Genomic DNA, 21,282 nt, shown 5'->3' with positions numbered 1-21,282 from the left:
TTTCAAGCATTTCCACCTTAGGAAAATGGAAGGTATCATCAGGAGGTCCTGAGCGGCACTTAACTCTTGCATTGCAAACCTCCCAACAACTATCAAAAGTGCACAAGGTGTCGTATGTGAAATGAGGTAGCCCAATATATAGTGGTACCTTGGTTTAAGAACAGTCCTGTTTACGAATGATTCAGTTTACAAACTCCGCAAAACCAGAAGTAATGTTCTGATTTGCGAACTTTACCTTGGTCTACAAAAGGAAACTGAACGGTGGAAGGGCACCAGCAGTGGAACACCTCATTAGGGAAAGCGTGCCTCAGTTTAGGAATGGTTTCAGTTTAAGAAACGGACTTCAGGAATGGATTGAGTTTGTAAACCGAGGTACCACTATATTGGAAGGTGGGTGGGTGTTCCATTGGAAGCACAGGTGAGGGGGTCACAGTGTTGTGCCACCCCACCAAAGATGTGCTCACTGCCCATCCCACCTACCCCTCTCCCCATCAGCCTCATTTAGGAGCCTCTGTGGTGATTTGGTCATTTTAGACTCTGGACTTTATGGTCTTACAGGCATCGCCCTCTTAAGATGACAACGTTTATCATTTCACTGCCTTCAAAATGTAGTAAGCCAGCTCTGCTGTGCTTGGAGATCTTCCTGCTCATTCTGATTGCTGGGTGGGGAATAGACCTCTGCCCCCCAAGTCCTGCTTCAATGGCATAACCGGGCAGTTTTTGTGCATGTTCTGATTGATGCACACTGGACAATTTATTTCACAACATTTATATATACCTTGATTGTAATAAAACCTCAAAGTGATTTACTAAAAAAAAAACCAATGAAAAGAAAGTGAAAACACGTATTTAAACCATCCAAAAATAATTAAAGTCCAGGACAAAAATGCTTTAGCAGACACCGAAAAGAGTACAGTGAAGGCACCTGCCTAACGTCAACAGACGGAGAGTTCCAAAGTGTGGCTGCCTCACTTGCATGTGAATGGAAAAAGTTGGGTCTCTCCCTCATGCTGAGAATCCCTAGGCATGTTCACAGTTTTGCATGTATAGACGCTACACATGGCTACCTCACATGTAAATGTTGGGTTATGGGGCCAGCATGTATGTTGACAGTGGCAGGTTTTTTGGGGGGGGGGTAAGCCAGCTAATGCACTGTACTCACTATTGTCTGTCCTCATAATTACAACTTGCCCCTTCCCCTTAAACCTCATCACTGAGCCAGCATTTGAACCCAAATCTCCCCAATCCAATATCAACATGCTATCCCCTGCAAGTGTCCGGGGGGGGGGGGCGGAACATCCTGGTTTTTTGTGCAAGAGCATGGCGGCCATTCTGAGCACTGTGATTTCAAGCGGGTCATGTGACTTTTGTGTGACACGCATCCTGGTTTTGGGACATGCCATTCACTAAGCTATTTAAGATGTGCTAATAACCTGGAAATGGCCTAGGAAGGCTTCTGTCTCAATGCAAACAGCAATGAGGGAAGGGTGCTTTTTGTTGGTATCATGGCAGGGGGAGGAAAGGAGTAAAGCCTTTTGCGCGCCCCCTCTCTCCCCCCATCCCTCCGTCTCCATCCATTGCAGTCCCAGATGTTGCTAAGGTTCTCCCATGCTGCTCTTCATGTAACAAAAGCATGCAACTTAATTGCATTCAATTTCATGTCTAGCTTGGCTGTATTATGTGTGTGCATATGTAAAAATACCTGTCTGTCTTCATGCTCCTGATATCTTGAGGATGCAGAAATTTCCACTTGCCTTTAGCCCCTACCTCACTTACCTTTCAGCTCCTTTCTTCCTCCACGTCTGTTGTCGCCCAGGCTCAGACATCCCTAAGGAATCTCCTCTGGTTTTATATATACAGCCCTGCAATATTTCCACACCCAAGTTCCCCTGTAAAAATTGACCTGCCTCCCGACTGCTCTTCCCTTCCCTCTGACCTGGCCTGATGCCCCAGAGGGATTCCTAACTCAATGGCAAGATAGAAGCTTTAAATCCACTCTTAATCCATTGTGTATGTTTTAGGGGTGTGCGCAGGCCCCAAGATTTGTCTTGTAGCTGAGTTTGTGCATTTTAAAATTACTGATCTGTTTTCAGACACTCTACTTTTCCCGCTTCGGTCTTAAATTTGGGTTCTGAGTTGTATCAAATGAAGCTCCGTGGTTCCCCTTTCACTATAATGGGAAATCTAAAAACAGCTGTAACTCTTCTCCCCTTTTGACAAAGTGAGTGACATTTATGAGTCCCTTCAGAGTGGATCAAGCTTGCCAAATTGCAGTGGAATGGGTTCGGAATGTTTTTGTAAATAAAAGAGATTCACTTTCCTCCATAAGTCCAAACAAGGGGCACCATGGGGGTTTCTTGCTCTTTCTTGCCTTAAATATAATTAAGAGGTAGCCTAGTGTGTGAATTTTTGTCTTCATATTTTTTTTCCAATTTTTGAACCTTCAGACTGGCCACGCTTTCTGTCTAGAACACGGCCTGTGAAGTAATGTGAGGTATATTTGCTTTTCTTAAAAAAGAGCAATATAGGATTTAAAACAACAAGAACAAAAATACCTTAAATCAAGTTTGTAACTATTAAAAAATATATCCAGAGCTGTGCTTTAACCATAAACCACATCTTCAGTTATCTGCAAGCAAAATTTTGAACACCCTCATCTTTTAAAGCTATTGAAACATTGTGATGTATAGGAAAACACACAGCCCCCAAATGTATCTTCTCAGTTGTAGATCTTCTCAATTTTGCACCCCCTCGGCTCGGCACCCTGGGGGGGGGGGAAATCTGCCCCCACACCCCTAAATTCAGTACTGGTGGGGGCCAAGAAACACAGTTGCCATGATGTCAGGGCACAAGCGAAGCTGTACTATAGACTAAGGTGACTATGTTCCACAGGCTGATGTATCTTCTAATGCAGATGTAGGGGACCTGTGGCCCTCCAGATGTTGCTGAGCTACAACTCCCATCATCTCCAGCCACTGGCCATGCTAGCAGAGATTGATGGGAATTGGAGTCCACCAAAATCTGAAAAGCTACCAATTGACGGCTCTGTCCTAAAACATCCAGCCTGACTGTGTGGTTTGAAAGAAGCTCCTTCCTCAAGACCTCACTTCAGGGTGCTTTATCCCAACTCTATAAAAATCAGTACAGTGGTACCTCGGGTTACATACACTTCAGGTTACATATGCTTCAGGTTACAGACTCCGCTAACCCAGAAATGGTGCTTCAGGTTAAGAACTTTGCTTCAGGATGAGAACAGAAATCTTGCTTCGGCGGCGCAGCAGCAGCAGGAGGCCCCATTAGCTAAAGTGGTGCTTCAGGTTAAGAACGGTTTCAGGTTAAGAACAGACCTCCGGAACGAATTAAGTACTTAACCCGAGGTACCACTGTATTAGCTGTCCTCCACCCTGTGTTCTTCTGACAAGGAGATCTAAGGGCCCCAATCTAGCAGTCCCAATTAAGAAAGCAGGAAACCAATCATTGCTGAGAGGGCAAGGCGGATGTGGATTAGGCCTTGATCCTCTTGTTTGCTCCTTTACTGAGAGAAGATCAACAAGGATTAGGTAATCACACAAAGTGTGGACTCTGTGCCATGATCATCCCACTTGGCTTGAACTCCCAAATGTTTGCAAAAGGAGATCTGGATTGGGGAACAGGATCTTGCCACACCCCTGGGAATTGGTGTAATGCTTTCCCTTTTAACGGCTGTATTGTCCTCTGTCTCAGCAGTGAGCATCCACAACAACACGGAACAAGTAACAGGGTAAATGCACTAACTCTCAGTTGCCCAGCCTTGTAAATCCTATCTACCGGTATATCACTTCCCCAGGAAGCAGCTGTATCTCTTAAAGCAGAGCTTTCCAAACTTTTCATGTTGGTGACACACTTTTTAGACACGCATCATTTTGCAACACAGTAATTCGTTTTTGCTAGCAAACAAGAGGTTAAACTAACCCCTTTCCAGACCCAGGAGAAGCACGGGGAGCGTTCACGTGACACACCTACACCATAGCTGTCAAGCGTCCCTTATTTGGAGGGACAGTCCCTTATCCCAGCACCATGTCCCACTGCTGTCCCTTATTGATGGATGTCCCTTAAATTTCCTGGCTTTCAAAGGAAGCAGCTCCTCTCCCTCCCTCCCTGCCGGCCAGGGAGGAGGGAGGCTCCAACTGTGTTGCTTGGCTGCCCGGCACGCCCCCCTTCGGCCTCCTTTCACCAGACTCGGCCCCCGGGAGCCCCTCCCCGCTGGGACTGGTGGGAGCCTCGGGCCCTTCCGCCACCATTCTCCTCACTGCTGCTGAACTGAGCGTCTCTGCCTGGGGCCTCCCGTCTGCCCATCACCGGCGCTCCCGCTCCTGTTAGGCCGTACTGCGGCTGCGCCGCCGAAGGACCCGGATGAGATGGACAGCCTGGCATGGTCTATGAATTGATGAGGAGCCTTGAGAGGAGAGAGAGGGCAACCATAGAGAAAGCAGTTCAGAGAGAGGAGGAAGAGGAGGAGGAGGAGGCGCGGGCAGGTGTTCCAAGGGCTACAAGGGAAGGACCGCAAGCGCTTCTCCCATAGATTTGTAGTGGTAGACTAGCATAGATGGTCTGATCTGCGGGTTTACTTTGGGCGCTATTCCCCCCCCTTCCTCCTGCCCCACCTGATGGAATTGAGAGCTGCAGATGGAGCACGAGAGAAAAGATACAGAACTACAGCAGCATCTTTGTAGCTTGGACTTTGTTTTGCACGAAAAGTGGTTGCTGCTTGTAGTTCTTTAAGTGCAGTGTTTCATCGGCTGGTGTCTTGAGCAGCAACCTCTGGAAACAAAGGGCTAAAAACTGGCTCTGCTCTCCAAAATTATCTGGTCCCTTTTAACTGGTTGACTAAAATCCCTTATTTTGGCTGCTGGTCCCTTATTTTCAAGGCTGCTGGTCCCTTATTTTCAAATCTGTAAGTTCTGTCAACTTAGTATGACCTACACACTAACATGTCAGGACACACACTTTGGAAAGCTCTGTCTTAAAGGGACCACAGACCAAATATCTGGCTAAGAAACATAGAGGAACAGGAAACCATGGATAGAATAACTGGTAATTCAATATGAGATGGAAAATGAAGTCCCTTTTTTAGGAATTAGGGGAAAAAATCATTCAGTTCACGTTTTAGTGCAAAATTTGCACTTCTCTTTTGCAGCATAACCAAATAAGGCATACGAAAAGGTTTGTATTAGGGCTCATCCATACTTCAGTTTGCCCCATGCCTAGAAAGCACAGGTCCAAGCAGTTTTCCAACTGACTCACTCCTTTTTGAGGGAAAACCCACTCTTTAGCTTTAAATCAGGATGAACTGCAGTCCACGGAAAACTCGATTACCGTTTGCTCAGATGGAGCACTAAAGAACGGTTTTCCCTGAGGGAAAGCGGCAAGGCAAGAGGATGTGTGGATAAGACCTTCGTGAAAAGTGCATGTGTGAAAAATGCATTCTATTATGGAAAATGTGCTGGCAAGAGTATATGCACTAGGTGAAATTGCATGGGAAAGTGGGCACACTGGGAAGTTGGTTGGCATCCATCTGTCTCATGGAAATGTATGGATCATGATACCTTTTAAAAAAAAATCCCCTAAATACATACATTTATGAAGTGAACTGAATTTTAAGATTAACAAAATGCAAAATTGGAGAAACCAAACTGACAGATTTTTGACACCACATTCCTTAACCCTTCTCATTCCTTAACACATCTCATTTAACATAGACATTTTAAAGAGTCTCCCTCTTGCTGCTGTCCACTTCCCTTGTCAACCTCTCTCTGGTACAGTGGCGTAGCGTGGGGGGCTGGGGGCGTGGCCCTGCATGCATTTTTTTGAGGAGGCACAGCCAGGTGCCCCAACAACAGGCTCCCTCACCTGAGAAATATTACAGAGGGGGTGGAATAGGACGTCCCTATTTTCACCAGAGAAATGTTAGAGGGTACCAGAGAGAGTTTGGGAAACTAAAAGCTTGTTATCAAGGGGTTGCCTTGCTTCTGTGAATCCCACTTTCAGATGAAATAAGAACCCCTCAAGTCAGATTTTGACCTAGAGGTCACTGGCACGGTAAGGACTCATCTGTGTCCATTCATGTTCTGCTTTTCACCAGTGTTTCTCAGAAGATGAGAGCCAGAGTCTGGTCCAAACGCTGATCTCCTTCCTGACCGCCAAAGGTCCTGCTGTTGAGGTCTTGCAATGCACTCACATTTTAAAGTTGTTTGCCCATCCCATGTGTATCTCTACGGCTCAGTGAATCTGCTCGGAGCTGATTCATTTGCTGGTGCACTGATCCCTGTGTAACTATTAGCAGAGAATAGGACTTGGGTGGGGCAGGACAGCCCTAAGCCCTTGGAGAGCCATCTGTTGGCACCTGCCTGGATTCAGTTGTAAGAAGAGAGTAGAGCTCTATATTGTTGCACAGCACTGCAAGCTCCAGGTGGCTGCAATTGTCTGAAAATGACAATCTCTGTTTTTTGAGATCCATTCCCCAGGACTACTCATTCCAGCTTTTATCATTCCAGATACCACCTTGGAAGGCAGCCAGGCCTCAAGTGTGAAAAGTAGTTGTTGTTTTTTGGATTAGGATCCAAGTCAGCACATCATCAAATAACTGGGGGGGGGGGGGGCACTTGCCCTGGTTCACCCTTTAAAAGGTTTATTTGGTCCCAAACTCTCTTGGGTCAGTACTGGGCAGAACCCATATCCGCTAACATTTCTCTGATGAAAATAGAGATGTATTATTATTATTATTATTATTATTATTATTATACTCCATCCATCTGACTGGGTTGCCCCAGCCACTCTGGATGGCTTCCAACATATGAAAAACCATACTAAAACATTAAACATTAAAAAAAAAGCCCTTCCCCATACATGCCTACCTTCAGATAACTCAGAGGTCAGATAACTCCATACCTTCCAACATTTCTCCGATGGAAATAAGGACATTCTAAGGAAAAGTGGGACATTCCGGGATCAAATCAGAAACTGGGGCAGCTTCTGTAAATTCGGGGCTGTCCCAGGAAAATAGGGACACTTGGAGGGTCTGCAATGCACCCTATTCAAGCTGGCTTTCATGAAGGAAATGTGTGGAATAGTTTGCAAGGCACTCTAGTAGGAATGCTTACTTACTCTCTGTAGACACTAAATAGCAAGAAGCAGTGAGAGTAGGGACTTCGCAAGAGTAATGAAGACAGTCTTGGAAAGAAATGTTTATAATCCACAGCACCACTCTGACAACCTTACCTCTCCTGAGCTATGTTATTGAAATTAAAAGCCACACATCAGCAACATTTTCTAGGGAGCTCAAAAGTAAAAGGAAACATAATACATTTTTTTAAAAAATACAATAAATTGTCTGGTAATAGGATGTGGTTCTTCAGCAGCAGTAACAATGACTACATGAGACACAGAAGAATGTAGGGATACAGTTGTGCAGAACGGACTGGAAGCCCATTTATATTAGACATTGATTTGTTTAAATTGCATTTTTTGAAATGCTAAAGATCTGCCTTTCAGAAGATTAGAAGCAGGCTGGACCACTGTTGCACGGGTAATGTCATAAATATGCCAGCTCCAAGCGAAGGTTTGCAGCCGGCTGCAAAAAGCAACCAAGAACAGAGAGGCTTGGATTTTACTAAGGCAGAGGAGAGTCAGCAGCTGCAGGCGTTGCATGCTCCTGGCCTTGAGCAGCAGACTGATAAGGCAGTAGCTGAGAGCAGGCTGGAACACAGCCAAAGCTCTCAGGAAGCACAGACAGGCACGAAAAGCGAGAGAGACAGTCTTTCGTCACAGGAAGGGGCTGCAAATGACCCAAGGAGCCTGAGACGTAGATGAATAGGACAGCTGCCAGACAGGAAACAAAACAAGAGACGTAAGGGTAACAGGTTCAGTATCTTCTGTCAACGCAGGAAGAACTCATCAGAAGGGTCAACTTAGGGATGATGCCGGTGTTGGGATGCAGCCAAGGAATCGGGGGCAATTGGCAGGCCCCCAGCTGGCTCCAGCCCACCGGCCGGTGTGCCAGACAATCTCCAGTCCTTGGTGCAGCACCAGCGACTCAAGCTTCAGAAGCTAGAGCACGCTACTCAGCAGAGCAAATGCTACGCAACAGAAGTGGCAGGAGACGGCTGTGTGAGCATATTTACAAGCAGTTTATTCAGCGTACAGCAGGACAAAAGAAAAACATGTCCAATCTCCTTTGTGTCCCAAGCAAGACGCTAAAAGTGAAAGCTATACACAAACGGAAATTCTCAGCAAGCTGTGCTGGAGTGTAAACAGGCATGTGACACACAATAGTCATGCCTGTACTTAAGGTGGAACGGGATATCCTAACATCCGGATGCTTGGCTAGAGCAATCCGGAGCTAATTGCTTGTTTTTGCAATAAGTTCTCCTTTTTAATTACATACATTTACTGTGTTATCAAGCCGGGAACCTGGACTCCTAACAGGTATATCCAATCGGTGGAAATTGCAGGAAGGGAGATTCCCTTTAACCATTAAGAGAAACTTGCTAATGGCACGAGCTGTCCAACCGTGGAACAGGCTGTCTCAGAAGATGGCGGGTTGTCCTGTGTTGCAGACATTTATGCAGAAGCTGGGTGGCCATCAGTCCAGGGATATTGGAGTTGCACCTGTACCACAGATCTTGAGTAGAGCAGGGGGTTAAAATAACAGAACCGCAGAGCTGAAGGGGACCACAAAGGTAACCCCCTTTAACAGCACTACTATAGCCTAGAATAGAGGTGGCCATTCAGTAGCTACTTAAGAATCTCAGGTGAAAAATCACCCACCACTTCCTGAGCTTGAACAGCTCATATAGATACCAAGTCCTTTAGCTGACATCCTTGGGGTTATAATTTGAACCTGCTGGTATATTCAAAGAATGCCGACCCAAATAAAAGCTTTCTTTTGGGTTAGGATTAAAAAAATAAAAATAAAAATGAAGGCACAAAATTGGGATATGTGGCAGCATTATTAATAACCCATTCATAATGCCAAAGAGATAATAATAATAATAATAATAATAATAATAATAATAATAATAAAGCGCCTTGACTACTGTAAGAAATAACAGGGGTCAGAAATTACCTCTTCTGGGTTCAAGGGTGTGAGGAATAGAATACTGCTGTATCTAGAAAGGAGCTGCGACCAAAAAGCAGGAGTGGATTTTTATGCCTGCAGGTTTGCACCGACGCAACAGAAAGGCGCTTTGTTGTCACCAAATTCATGTGAAAGGAGGGGTTTGGGGGGTTATGTAGTGATTCTGTGCTGGAAGATCTTGCTGACACTTTGGGAAGATAGCTGGCTCTACGATCCTTAAGCAACATGGAATTTTTGCTAAGAGAGCAAGATGATGCTTCTGCCGGGTACATGATGTACCTTAGGGAGCTGTCAAATGTATTAATTTGAAGATTGCAATAGATGCCTACTGAATTATTGGCAGCCATCACAACAGCTCATCCGGTCCTCACCAGACGTTTCAGTGCTACAAGGGCAATACAACATAGATTGGACAGCATTACTAAGTATTTAATTTTATCAAAATGTCTCACCCCAAACCCAGCCTGGTATCTAAAACCTCCAGAAGAAAAGAGTGTTCATGTCGATTGACACGTAGTAGTGTTTTTCTCAATGTGTCTTTTGTTTTATGTTTTCAGTGCAGCCTGTTAGGCTGTTTTGCATTTTCATGGAAGTATAATGTTGTAGAAACAATCCTTGTGAATATTCATGGGCTTATCCATTGGGAAGGACCATAGCTCAGTGCCTTACATGCCTTACATGCAGAAGGTCCCCGTTTCAATCTGCAGGGAGGGCAGTTAAAGATTCCTGTCTGAAACCCTGGAGAGGCTGATGGACCATTCTTGTTGTTGTTATTTTATTTAAAAAAAATTAATTAATTTTCACATTTAAACATTATCATCATCATATAAACCATAACTAACAAAAACAATTAAAATAGAAATAGAAAATAAAACATTTTCACACCATATTAAATCCATATTTTCGGATTATTCAGATCCCTTTACTTCCCTCCATTTCCTCCCCTGGTTCTTTTATAATATCTTATATTATACATGTCTATAATTTCTTTATCTTTAACTATTTCCAATTTTAAATGTTTTTAAAGAGCTGCTATTGTATTAACTTCCTTACAACGCTTTTGTAAATATGCAATAAACATTTTCCATTCTTTTTTTATATTTGTTGTCTTCTTGATTTCTTAGTCTTCCAGGTAATTTAGCCATTTCAGCATATTCCATTTATTTAAGTTGCCAGTCATCGTTAGTTGGGACTTCTTTCCAATGTTGAGCTATCAATATCCGGGTGGCTGTTGTTGCATACATAAACAAATTTTGTATTCTTTTGGTATATCCATTCCAGTTATACCTATTAAGAAAGCTTCTGGCTTTTTAAGAAATGTTATTTTAAACTTTTTTTTCAATTCATTATAAATCATTTCCCAAAAACTTTTTATAACCTTACATTGCCACCACATATGGTAAAACGTACCTTCTACTTCTTTACACTTCCAGCACTTATTATCTTTTGTCTTGTGGAATTAGAGTAATAAAAGCCTCTTTCCAAGTCTTTGGTATTTCCCCTATCTTTAATATTTCGTTCATTACATTTTGTAGTGGGTGAATTAAGTAATTTTCTATTTTTTTTGGTAGTATTTTGCTGTTAGTCCATCTGGGCCTGTTGCTTTTCCTGTTTTTGCTTGTTTAATGGCATTTCTGCTATATTAATTGGTGCATTTAAAATATTCAACTTTTCATATGGAATTTCTGGCAACTTATTTTCTCTTATATTTCTTTCAATTTCTATTTTATCTCCTGGTCTGGCTCGGTATAGGTCCGAAAAATATCAGAAGAAAGCAACCACTAATGTTCCTGTGATAGTATGGTTGTTATCTACATACTCCTTGAGTTGCAACACTGTGCAGATGTGATGAAACCCAAGACACATGCAGCATATCCTACATAGAAGCAGGGGTTGTTTCTTTACAGAAGTCAGTTCTATTCAAGGAATCCTCTCTTTGAAGGACTATCCAAGTCTGGTTTAAAGGTCAATTACTGAAAAAACAAGAGTAGGGGTCTTGATGTTGCCTATCAACTGTGAGCACGTGGAACGAGCAGCTGGTGCATTTCAACTTTTTTGGCGATGAGTTGAGTGGCCAACTTACCCCTAAGTTTCTTCTGTGTAGGAAATTTGTCTCGCATGCATTCATCCACACATTGCAAGGAACCCTAGTAGGAATGTTTACTTACTTATTCTCCATCAGCCACAGCAAAAGAATATAAGAAGCAGAAATCTGGATGAGCCCTTAGCTTCCTTGGAAGACTGCAGGTTCTTAGGTTTATGCACGAGGGAAAAACATTTTTCTTTCTCCACTTTCTCTACCCTGTGCATAATTTTATTGTTCCCTATCATGTCTCCCCTTACTGGTAGCAGTTCTGAGAAAGCAACTTTGAAGATTCTGGTTTTCAAGCCTCTACCTAACACCTGAAATGTTGCTTCCAGAACTGCGTGTCTACACTTCCACAGGTTATTGAACCACTGACACTTCCCCATCATTAACAAGCAAGCTATCTAGATGATGTGTCACATTCTCAACTTTTGTAGGCAACTCACCATGAAGTCCACACACCCATTCCAAACCCTAATGATTGAATCACTCACTACCAGGAAACTCCCACCCCCTGGAGGAGTTTCTTTGGCATGAGAGGATATTGCTTCAATCACAAGGAAAAAGCAGCCAGAACAGGCTCTGTAATGAGGGGGGGGGAGGGGGAGAGAGAGAGAGAGAGAGACTGCCAGTTTGGGAAATAACTTTGAAATCCATAACATCAAGCTGACAGCATTACCATATGTTGTATTGGTATGGGTAATTGAATGCATTTAGCTGTGCATCAATACAATTATGGATACAATAAGATACAATACAATTTTATTACAGAATAAAAACAAACAGCATACAGCAGGGATGGGGAACCTGTAGCCCTCCAGATGGTAATAGATTCCAGCTCCCATCAGCTCCAGCCATCATTGCCAATGGTTGGGGGTGATGGGCTTGCAGTTCAACAACATCTGGATGGCCACAGGTTCCCTACCTCTTGCATACCATATTTGAAAATACAAAATACAATACAACCATACCATTTACTGACCAGCCTCTTCTGATCACATCTGAAGAAATAATAATTTGGCAGCGATACCGCCTGGTGGTTTGGTAGGAGGGACATGCATCATATGAGAGATAAAAGGGTGTGGGGATGCAAAAAAGCAAGCAAGAGCAACCATTTGTTCTTCTTCAGTCCCAGGGGAAACTCACACCCACACCTTTAATGTGAGATGGATAAAAACGGTCAAAGCGTTCGTTCTGTGCCACTGTGACGTGGTTCTTCCAATCCCCGGGTAGCCCTGAAAGACCACAAGAGGGACTCGTAACCACAAAGATGTTCAGCCAGAATTATTTCAGCACTGGCTTCAGTTCCTGATTAACTTTATCCATTGGTCAATGGCAGTTCACAGGGAAAGACTCTCCACCAGCCCCGCCCCCTTTGCCTAATGGCCTTTATCTATGGACTCCACCATAAGCTATATTGTTACCTGTCAGCACAAGCGGCTGTTTAATGTGCATCGAAACACTTCCTCGCTTCCGAGATGAGATGGGCATAGTCTCATTCTTCACTTTCTGGAAGGAGGGGTTTTCCGCCACAGAGTCAATTTGCTGGCTGTTCAGCTCCTTGCCAAGGAACTGGCAGATCTTCTCCACACTCCCTCGAAGGTCCTGCAGAAGGGGAAAGCAAATGACTGTGAAACTGATGAAGAGGCACACAGAGGGCATTACTGCTAGTTTGTAGGGTGCATTTAACAATACTGATGCCATGGGTGTATTGACCTCTCAGCCACCATGGTGAGGAAGCCAGAGTAGAATCCTGTTCTCAAAAAATTGCCTTTCTTTTTGTCTCAGACTGCCTCTTGGCCTGCTCAGCACCGAAGGAGCATCTGAGACAGCAGCAGACCTTGGTTGTGTCCACATTAGGTCACTGAGTCCATGTGCAAATTTGTTTGCCTTCATCCCGTTTTGACTTTATGCCTCCAAAATCCGTCCTGTTGCTTCCTGTCTATACTAGTGGGTGATGCTTGATGGAATGTTTTCATGCTGTGTGTCTCCACACTCCTTCTCAATTAGTATATCCTTGTCCTTCACAAGTTCTGGAAAACTGAGGTCCATTATAGGCTATTTGTTTATCTGTGTGCACACTTTTAAAAAAAAATCGGGGGGGGGGGGAGGAATACAAGTTTTTTAAACTATCAGATTTGCACAAAATAATAAATTTGTGTGAGGTTCCAAATGTTGTGGGCATGCAAGTATTTGTTTCCCTGTGCGCAGACACCTAAAAGAAAAAGTCTTTTTTTTAAGTAAGAAGTTGAAGAAAACACAAGTAAAAGGAGATATTGAAATAAATACAAAATAGCTAATCTGATGGCATTCCTGGTCTGATGTGGGACAAAGGAAGGGCACTCTGCACATGATATAAAGCTCTTTTCCATTAAGTGACTTTCCTATTAGGTTTATTTACCACCCTGAGCCCGGTCTTGGCTGGGGAGGGTGGGGTATAAATAAATTTATTATTATTATTATTATTATTATTATTATTAATCATGTAGAGAGGCAGAAAGGAATACTGCACATGTTTAAATGTATCTAGCAAACAGTACCAGAATTTACAAAAACGAAAATGGTGAAAACCTTTTCTAAACTTCTTTGAGGGGTTTTTTTTTTAAATCAAGTGCTATATAAATTTTATGAAATAGATAAGCAATAAACAAGGTGAGGTAACTATGGATGTGTGAATATAACAATGGGCTCATTTACACTTCCGCTTTTCTGCCACTTTCCCCCAGGAAAACCCGCTGTTTATAGCTGACTTGGAGCAAACATCAATCAGGTTTTTCTCCAGATGGACGTTTGCTCAGACTTGGCGCTAAAGAGCAGGTTTTCCAGGGGAAAGCAATGGGGCAAATACAAAACGGCTTGGACTCATGCCTAGAAAGTATGAGTTACAAGCAGAAAACCAGCTGGACCCATGCTTCCTAGCTATGGGACAAGCTGAAGTGTGGACAACTCCAGGACAAGTGCTAAGGTTGGACCACACCTGTTTTAACTCTTCAACCGTGATGAAAAGGAAGTTTTCCCTTTTCTTCATCTGCAGCCAGCCTTTCACGTGGTCAAACCAGGAGCCATGGGACACTGGAAGAGGAAAACGGAGGCACCAGTAAGCATCAACAGTAGGGAGGTGTGTCAAGGAAGACTCGGGGAGAACAGACTAACCAAGAAGGTAGCAAGGAACATCTAATGCTTTTCTCAAACAAAAGCACAATAGCAGCAGGAGACTCCTGAATCCTATCCAGATACTGCCAATTAGTTACTGGACTATATAATGGCACAGAGTTTCGGGTGAGACAGCAACTTTACCACTTCTTTTGGACCACATCTCCCATCAGCCCCAGTGTCAGGGTGCTGTCAGCGGCTTCCAGCTGGTTGCCCAGGAAAGTATACAGACAAGGAAAAGTTTCTTACTGTCCTTTTTCATTTCAATCTTTATAGAGAGGGACTATAGAACCCAGCCTCTTGGATAATGGCATTGTTCCAAGTGAATCTCCACCCTCCGTCCCTCCCACTTCCTCATTCGCCACTTCTACGGGTGCTGCTATGTGCCCTCTGTCTTTGAGCTCTTTGCTCTCCTACTTTCAAGGCTCACCGGGTTCCGTGAGATGGAAGGTCTGGGGTGCTTTCTAATGGCAACGTGTCAGCCGGGTGTTGTCCTGGCTATCCCATGATTTTCAAGCTTTACCCCTCATCTTCCTCTGAGCAGCTACCTCCCTCAAACCCCTGTTGTAAATCTATACTGTCTTCCTCTTCCTCCTCCCTGGAAGGGTCAGGATGTGGAGGCGGTCTCCACCATTCCTCCTCAGCCCAGTCCCTGGCACTCAGCAAGTATAGCCTGTGGTCAGGAATGATGGCATTTGTAGTCCAGTAACAACTCCAGTGTCACACATTCCTTATACTATTGCCCCAAAACACTGAATTTGAGACCCCACTATATCCCCGCCCCACACATTCAGGCCATTCACTACTTAAGGACGTTATTAATTTTAAAAGGAAATGAGTTTAACTAACATGGCACCTCCCACCTTCCTTCTGATTTATCCCTGCTGGAATTACAGTTCTACGATAGGGCTCTAGTGATGGTTAAAAAGAGAGACTTCATGGTGCCATGGAGCAGACCTTTGGGCTGCAACAGAGGGGGATGATCCCAGGGCTGTCTTTACCTGGGGGTGCAAGAGGTGCAGGGCACCCAGGCGCCGAATTCTGTGGGGCGCCATGCACCCGCTGCTGAAGCCACCTAAGCTCTTAACTATCTAGCTGTTATGAAATAATAAATAATTCTGATCAAGCTAGAAAAACAAAATACATATATACCTAGTACAGTGGTGCCTCGCAAGACGAAATTAATTCATTCCACGAGTTTTGTCGTCTTGCGATTTTTGTCGTCTTGCGAAGCACGGTGTCGGGAAAGTTTTGGAAAAGCTTCAAAAATTACCAAAGTCTTTAAAAACCTCAAAAAAGGCTACCACACCGCGTTCTATGAGTTGCTCCTCAAAGTCAAGTCGCAACTGTATTAACAGTGTTAAGAAAAAGGAAACAAACTTGCAAGACGTTTCCGTCTTGCAAAGCAAGCCCATAGGGAAAATCGTCTTGCGAAGCAGCTCTAAAAACAAAAAACCCTTTCGTCTAGCGAGTTTTTTTGTCTTGCGAGGCATTCGTCTTGCGAGGTACCACTGCAAAGGTAAAGGGGACCCCTGACCATTAGGTCCAGTCATGACCAACTCTGGGGTTGCGGCGCCCATCTCGCTTTATTGGCCAAGGAAGCCGGCGTACAGCTTCCGGGTCATGCGGCCAGCATGACTAAGCCGCTTCTGGCGAACCAGAGCAGCGCATGGAAACGCCGTTTACCTTCCCGCCGGAGCGGTACCTATTTATCTACTTGCACTTTGCCGTGCTTTCGAACTGCTAGGTTGGCAGGAGCAGGGACCGAGCAACGGGAGCTCAGGTATTACCAAAATGTATACCTGCTGTTTCACTAAAGGACTTTTGACTTTGTGCGCTCATTTACCAAAGAAGCGCCAAGTCAGCAGCGGCGCTTGTCATTCACCACAGTGGCACTTTTCAGACTCAACGAAGGCGCTTGCCATTCTCAATGGCGCCATGCATGCGAAATTAACTAAATTTGGGGGCGCTGGGCGGATCTTTGCACCCCAGCCATGCATATGCTAAAGACGGCCCTGGGTGAGCCGATTTGCCTCTTTCCATACCGTTCCCATCTAAGAACTCCTCCAAGAACTCATCCAGACTTCCAGGATCCTTCCATTTTTTATGGCAGTGGTGGAACAATACCAGCACATCCTTGGGGTTTCGTAGGGTGTAAATAACCTGGAAGAGAGGCAGCGGGCACATTTTAAGGAAGGAGCAGCAGGACAAGCTCTAACGTTGGGTAGAATGTGGCGGCCAAGTTGGGTGTCAGGAAATTAGCTATTTATTGTAGTTTTATTATGTGATAGTTATTTATTGTTTGTAAGCCGCTTTGAGATTCACTTGAATGAAAAGCGACATGGAAATAAATCAAATCAAATAGTCATATTGTTACAAAGGTTGCATGCCACCCCAGTCTGCTGAGCAGTGGCAGGATCCCAGAGGGTTCCAGGCTCTCTAGCAGGGTTGCTTCAATTGGGAAATCGAGGTACAGCAGAGACGAATATCTTTAAGAAATATGGAAATGGAGCACAGCCTCCATTGTGCTACATTTCCAAAGAAAACACAACCCTGGTGAAGTGCCAAGACCCCTGAAATCCTGTGCACCACTTGGCAGAGACTGGGGTGGCCCATAATAATATGCATTTTTATGTTCATCTTTGTACAAATTACCTGGTGGGAGAACTGCATTGAGAATAACTGGGAGGTACAAATTTAGAAGGATCACTGTCAGTAGATTTGCCTTTCAATGCACACTGAATCAAATTTCTCTCCCACCCCTAATCCCAGATCATATTTGATTTTATCTCAGAGCACCTATATTTTAGAGTTTTGTCTCTCTGGGGATTTAGGATTTTGAGATGTAGGTAGCTCTGAAAATTGCTTTAATCCTGCACTTAGCAACTATGTCTGGGGTTTAAAAAATAACAGCAGGTGTTGGGTGATTTGCCTTGAGTCCATAGAGGAGGGGCAGTTTTCATCAGGATCACAGCCAGGAAGGGAAAGGTTAAACATCGCCTTTCTATATACTATGGTTCCAATGAAAATAACCCCCTCCCCCAAAGAGCAACAACAAGCTATTAGCTATGCAATTACTATAATAGGAAGTTTGACCCTGAGAAAAGCTGGAAGCAAAATGAAGGGGAATTTTCTTGCTTAAATTTTCTTTGCAACCTTCCCTGAATTTATAGTCTCATAATTCACACGTTGCCCCTTCAATTTTAGGGACCTTTTGGGGATGCAGGTGGGAAAAATTAAAAAAGAATTAAATTTCAAAAAGGGCTAACTTTTACAGATCCTTAAAAAGTTTTCCTGAACCTTAAAGGTAAAAGTAAAGGGACCCCTGAACATTAGGTCCAGTCGTGGCTGACTCTGGGGTTGCAGCACTCATCTCACCTTATTGGCCAAGGGAGCTTCTGGGTCATGTGGCCAGCATGACTAAGCCGCTTCTGGCGAACCAGAGCAGCGCACGGAAACACCATTTACCTTCCCGCCAGAGCGGTACCTATTTATCTACTTGCACTTTGACGTGCTTTCGAACTGCTAGGTTGGCAGGAGCAGGGACTGAGCAACGGGAGCTCACCCCATCACAGGGATTCAAACTGCCAACCTTCTGATCAGCAAGTCCTAGGCTCTGTGGTTTAACCCACAGTGCCACCCGCATGTGTAAATAGTAGAAACCTGTGATATCTTGTCTCTTTGAGATTTATTCAAGAGCAGGTGTCTGGTGCTCCCTTATGGGGCAGAGGAAATGGGACTGGTGTGGGGTTTTTAAAAAAAATCATTTTCTTGAATTCATTTCCCCGTGAAGATCCCCTCCATTAAGGAAAGAGACATGAACATTGCCAGTGGATTGAAAAAGTTAGTCTCTGCCTCACCATACAGATATGGCTTCAGGACCCACCTGCATGGCTTCCTACTTGCCAAATCATCACATCTGCTAGTCTGGCCCTCAGAAGCGAAAGCTGAAAACACAGTTTGAACTCTGACATTTTGCCTAATTTTGAAAGTGAGACGTTTCATTGCAACTTCCAGCTACAGCGAGAGCTTTGGGGGCAGCCTAGCAAACTGGGGCCACAGCAGTCCTCTGCTGAGGTCATGGACTGAACATTACCTATTCATACCATTCTGGAATTAAGATGATGGTTAAAGAGTCTTTCCTATAGTGATCTCTAAGCTTGTACTATTACTGCTGCTACTACTACAAACCACCCTCGTGGCACCTTCCTGTAAATACTGTATTGACAGTACGGAATTCCCAGTATCTTTACTGCAGACAGACATGATCAGGCTTTTGTGTGTGAATTGTTCCTCTCTTACCTTGGCCTTGGACTCGAGAAAGGTCTTAGGGAAAAGGTTTATTGGAAGGTGAGAAGCCAAGATTCTGGGTGGAGGATATTTCAAGGCAGTCTTCATGCCATCAAAAGTCTCGATCCAGGTTATTTTCTCACTGCAAACCCACGAGGGGTCCCATTCTTGCTGGATCGCTGACAAGATCTCTGCCATCCAATGGCTACCTAGGAGGGAGTATAGCAATCATAGGGCTACCTCTTCTCCCACAGCCCTTTTGGTTCTGCAATGCACACCTTACAACTACTTTGACAATCAAAGCAAACCTCCTGGCAACATGAAATTATTAGTGGTGAGGGGATGTGACTGTTTTAAATGTTTTTGATTTGTCTGGTGTTTTCATGTGTATTAATTTTTTTGAATTTTTTTTTATTATTTTAATATTATTGCTTTAACATTTTAGTGTTTGCTGCCCTGGGCTCCTATGGGAGGAAGAGCAGGATGGGCATTTAATAAATAAACAAGATAAATGATTTGCCAATGCCAATTCAAATGACCTTCCCCTGTTTATTCTGAAAATGTTCTGCAGCTCTCATTCCACACACTGTCTTTCCTACCTGACTTGGGGTAAGAGACACTCAGTAGATCGTCATCCAAGAAGCGAAATTCTTTTTCCAGATAGGTGAGCGATTCTGCTGAGGACAGCGCTGTGGGGAATAAGATCCCATTGTAGACGAAAAATGGTGATGACATTGAAAAACGCTAAAGACATCAAAATAAATAGATCAGTAACCTGGACCAAGAAAGTTGTGCAACCTGTTACAAAGCATTTTAATTCTGATGGCCCTCACCCTTTCTGGACTGGAGGTATCGTAGAAACTTTTCTGCATAAGGATGAGCAACGGGAAAGTTGGTAGATGGATCAATGGTCTGATATGGTATAAGGCAAGTTGCAATGTTTAATTAAACATTCAGCCCTTCATTCCGAGCCATGAATGGGAATCTTGCTAAAGGGCTAGCATGGTGTAGTGGTTAGTGTCATACTGGAACCTAGGATGCCAGGGTTCAAATCTCCACCCAGCCACTGGGTGACTTTGGGCCAGTCACTCACTCTCAGCCTAACCTACCTCACAAGGTTGTTGTGAGGATAAAAGAGGAGATCTATCTACGCCACCTTGAGCTCCCTGAAGAAATGTAATAAATAGATATAAAATACATATTTTTTCTATGGGGCAACCATCAAATCCAGCATTATAAGAAAGAGGATTTCTGAATCAGTCATCTTAAGGCACAAATAATCAACAATGGTTTTCATGTAGAATACAATGCTTGTTTCCCATGTAGCCTTTTCCTTTTCTTAAATTAAAAACAACAACAATGTATTGTGTATGACACACTCCTTAGAATTATTCCATCCCGAGTGTTCTTAAAACTGTCATCCAAGCTAATGGTGTTCATTTGAAATCCCAACTGTATCCCTGAGGAAGGTAGAAGTCTAAACATTAAGCTACATAGTCTTACATACTGTATGGCTTCCCCGCCTCAAACTCTATCTCTCTCTTATACACACACTTAAATATATATCGATACACTTATAGTGATTTAGAGATAGATATGTTATCATGCCTTAAGTGTCAGTTTGCATTTCTTAGTGCAGAAAGCACTGATCTGATATGCAGAGATCTTTCCTATTCTAATTAATTCAAGAGGGTTATGGAAGCTTCTCTGTGTGAAAGAAACAAGCAGAAGGTTCATGATGTTTGGCTTATTCCTTCAGAGAAGCTGAGTACAGCTGGCTTAATCTGGTTGTGTTATCTCTTCTGTCAAGGTCATGCTATAAAAGTAAGGCCAGAAGGATCCTGGGTTTCACTTTCACTTTCTATCTCTCTTCTGGTGTGGTGTTCTGTATATAATGTTAAGGTTTTGTCTTATTAAAAGTTATTGTAAGTTTAAGTCTGCTGCAACTCGATTTCTTATGGGCAGTACCAATCCTGGATGTATTGGATTTGTGACCATTATGCTCATTTGCCTTCAGTAGCAGTAAAGCTCTGCTGGATGAAATATTAATTGCGTCTGGTCTATTTATTGGGAATCCTGAAACGTGTTTTAAGTTTTTTGCTCTGCTAACTATACGCTGGAGTTCGGCGCCGGATCAATATGAGTAGAAGCTGGGTAGATTACTTCTGAAATCCCTGAGAATGGTGCTTTGCAGATAGATAGATAGATAGATAGATAGATAGATAGATAGATAGATAGATTTTAATGGGCAGCCTATCGCACCTACCAATAGAAGACCAGGCAAGTGAGCTGTCCAATGATGAGGCAGATGACTAGTTGGAGGCTTCTCTGCTGCTCCTTCTTCTACCTGTCTCATTCTGAGGAGGAGGAGCCAATTGGGTCCTTCCTCAAAGTGAGACATTCCAAGTGAGGTGGCCCGGAAACTGCCTGTGCTGCCCACCATGTTTTGCTGCTCCTCAACACCACCCTCATCAACAATAAAATTCTACCCCGCCTTTTTCCCTGACAGGGACTCAGGGTGGCTTACATGTAAAATACAAACAATTAAAAACAAAAGAGGGACAGATTTTTTTTTTTATTAAAAAAACCCCAATCAAACGTTGTATATTATCTCTTAAAGACATACGGATAATGGACA

At 43.7% G+C, this 21,282-nt stretch overlaps 2 protein-coding genes across 4 annotated transcripts in view; both read right to left on the bottom strand.

Annotated features, from left to right (window-relative positions):
• The window catches only part of LOC308484319 (alpha-tectorin-like), a 21,214-nt gene extending 8,911 nt beyond the window's left edge, over nucleotides 1-12,303 (bottom strand). Inside the window, exon 1 of one of the 3 annotated variants that reach the window (XM_081019164.1) lies at nucleotides 12,173-12,303. The gene's annotated coding sequence lies outside the window, so the exon portion shown is untranslated. Of the gene's footprint in view, nucleotides 1-1,702; nucleotides 1,727-1,776; nucleotides 2,356-12,172 lie in introns of those variants that run through there. The other 2 variants (XM_081019163.1, XM_081019165.1) reach the window with 2 other exon arrangements.
• Nucleotides 11,869-21,102, bottom strand: LOC308484307 (sulfotransferase 2A1-like). The gene is made up of 7 exons (XM_081019129.1): nucleotides 20,911-21,102; nucleotides 19,244-19,388; nucleotides 18,657-18,853; nucleotides 16,400-16,517; nucleotides 14,179-14,273; nucleotides 12,626-12,806; nucleotides 11,869-12,436 (listed from the first exon to the last, which is right to left on the bottom strand). Exons 1-7 carry the CDS (start codon nucleotides 21,085-21,087, stop codon nucleotides 12,327-12,329), a joined length of 1,023 nt encoding a protein of 340 aa, XP_080875255.1. The 5' UTR covers nucleotides 21,088-21,102; the 3' UTR covers nucleotides 11,869-12,326.
• Between the last annotated feature and the right edge of the window lie 180 nt (nucleotides 21,103-21,282).

This window comes from Podarcis pityusensis, assembly GCF_964106645.2.
Source record: "Podarcis pityusensis genome assembly, chromosome: 8".
Lineage (NCBI taxonomy): Eukaryota > Metazoa > Chordata > Lepidosauria > Squamata > Lacertidae > Podarcis > Podarcis pityusensis.
This window is presented reverse-complemented; position numbering and strand designations above follow the sequence as displayed.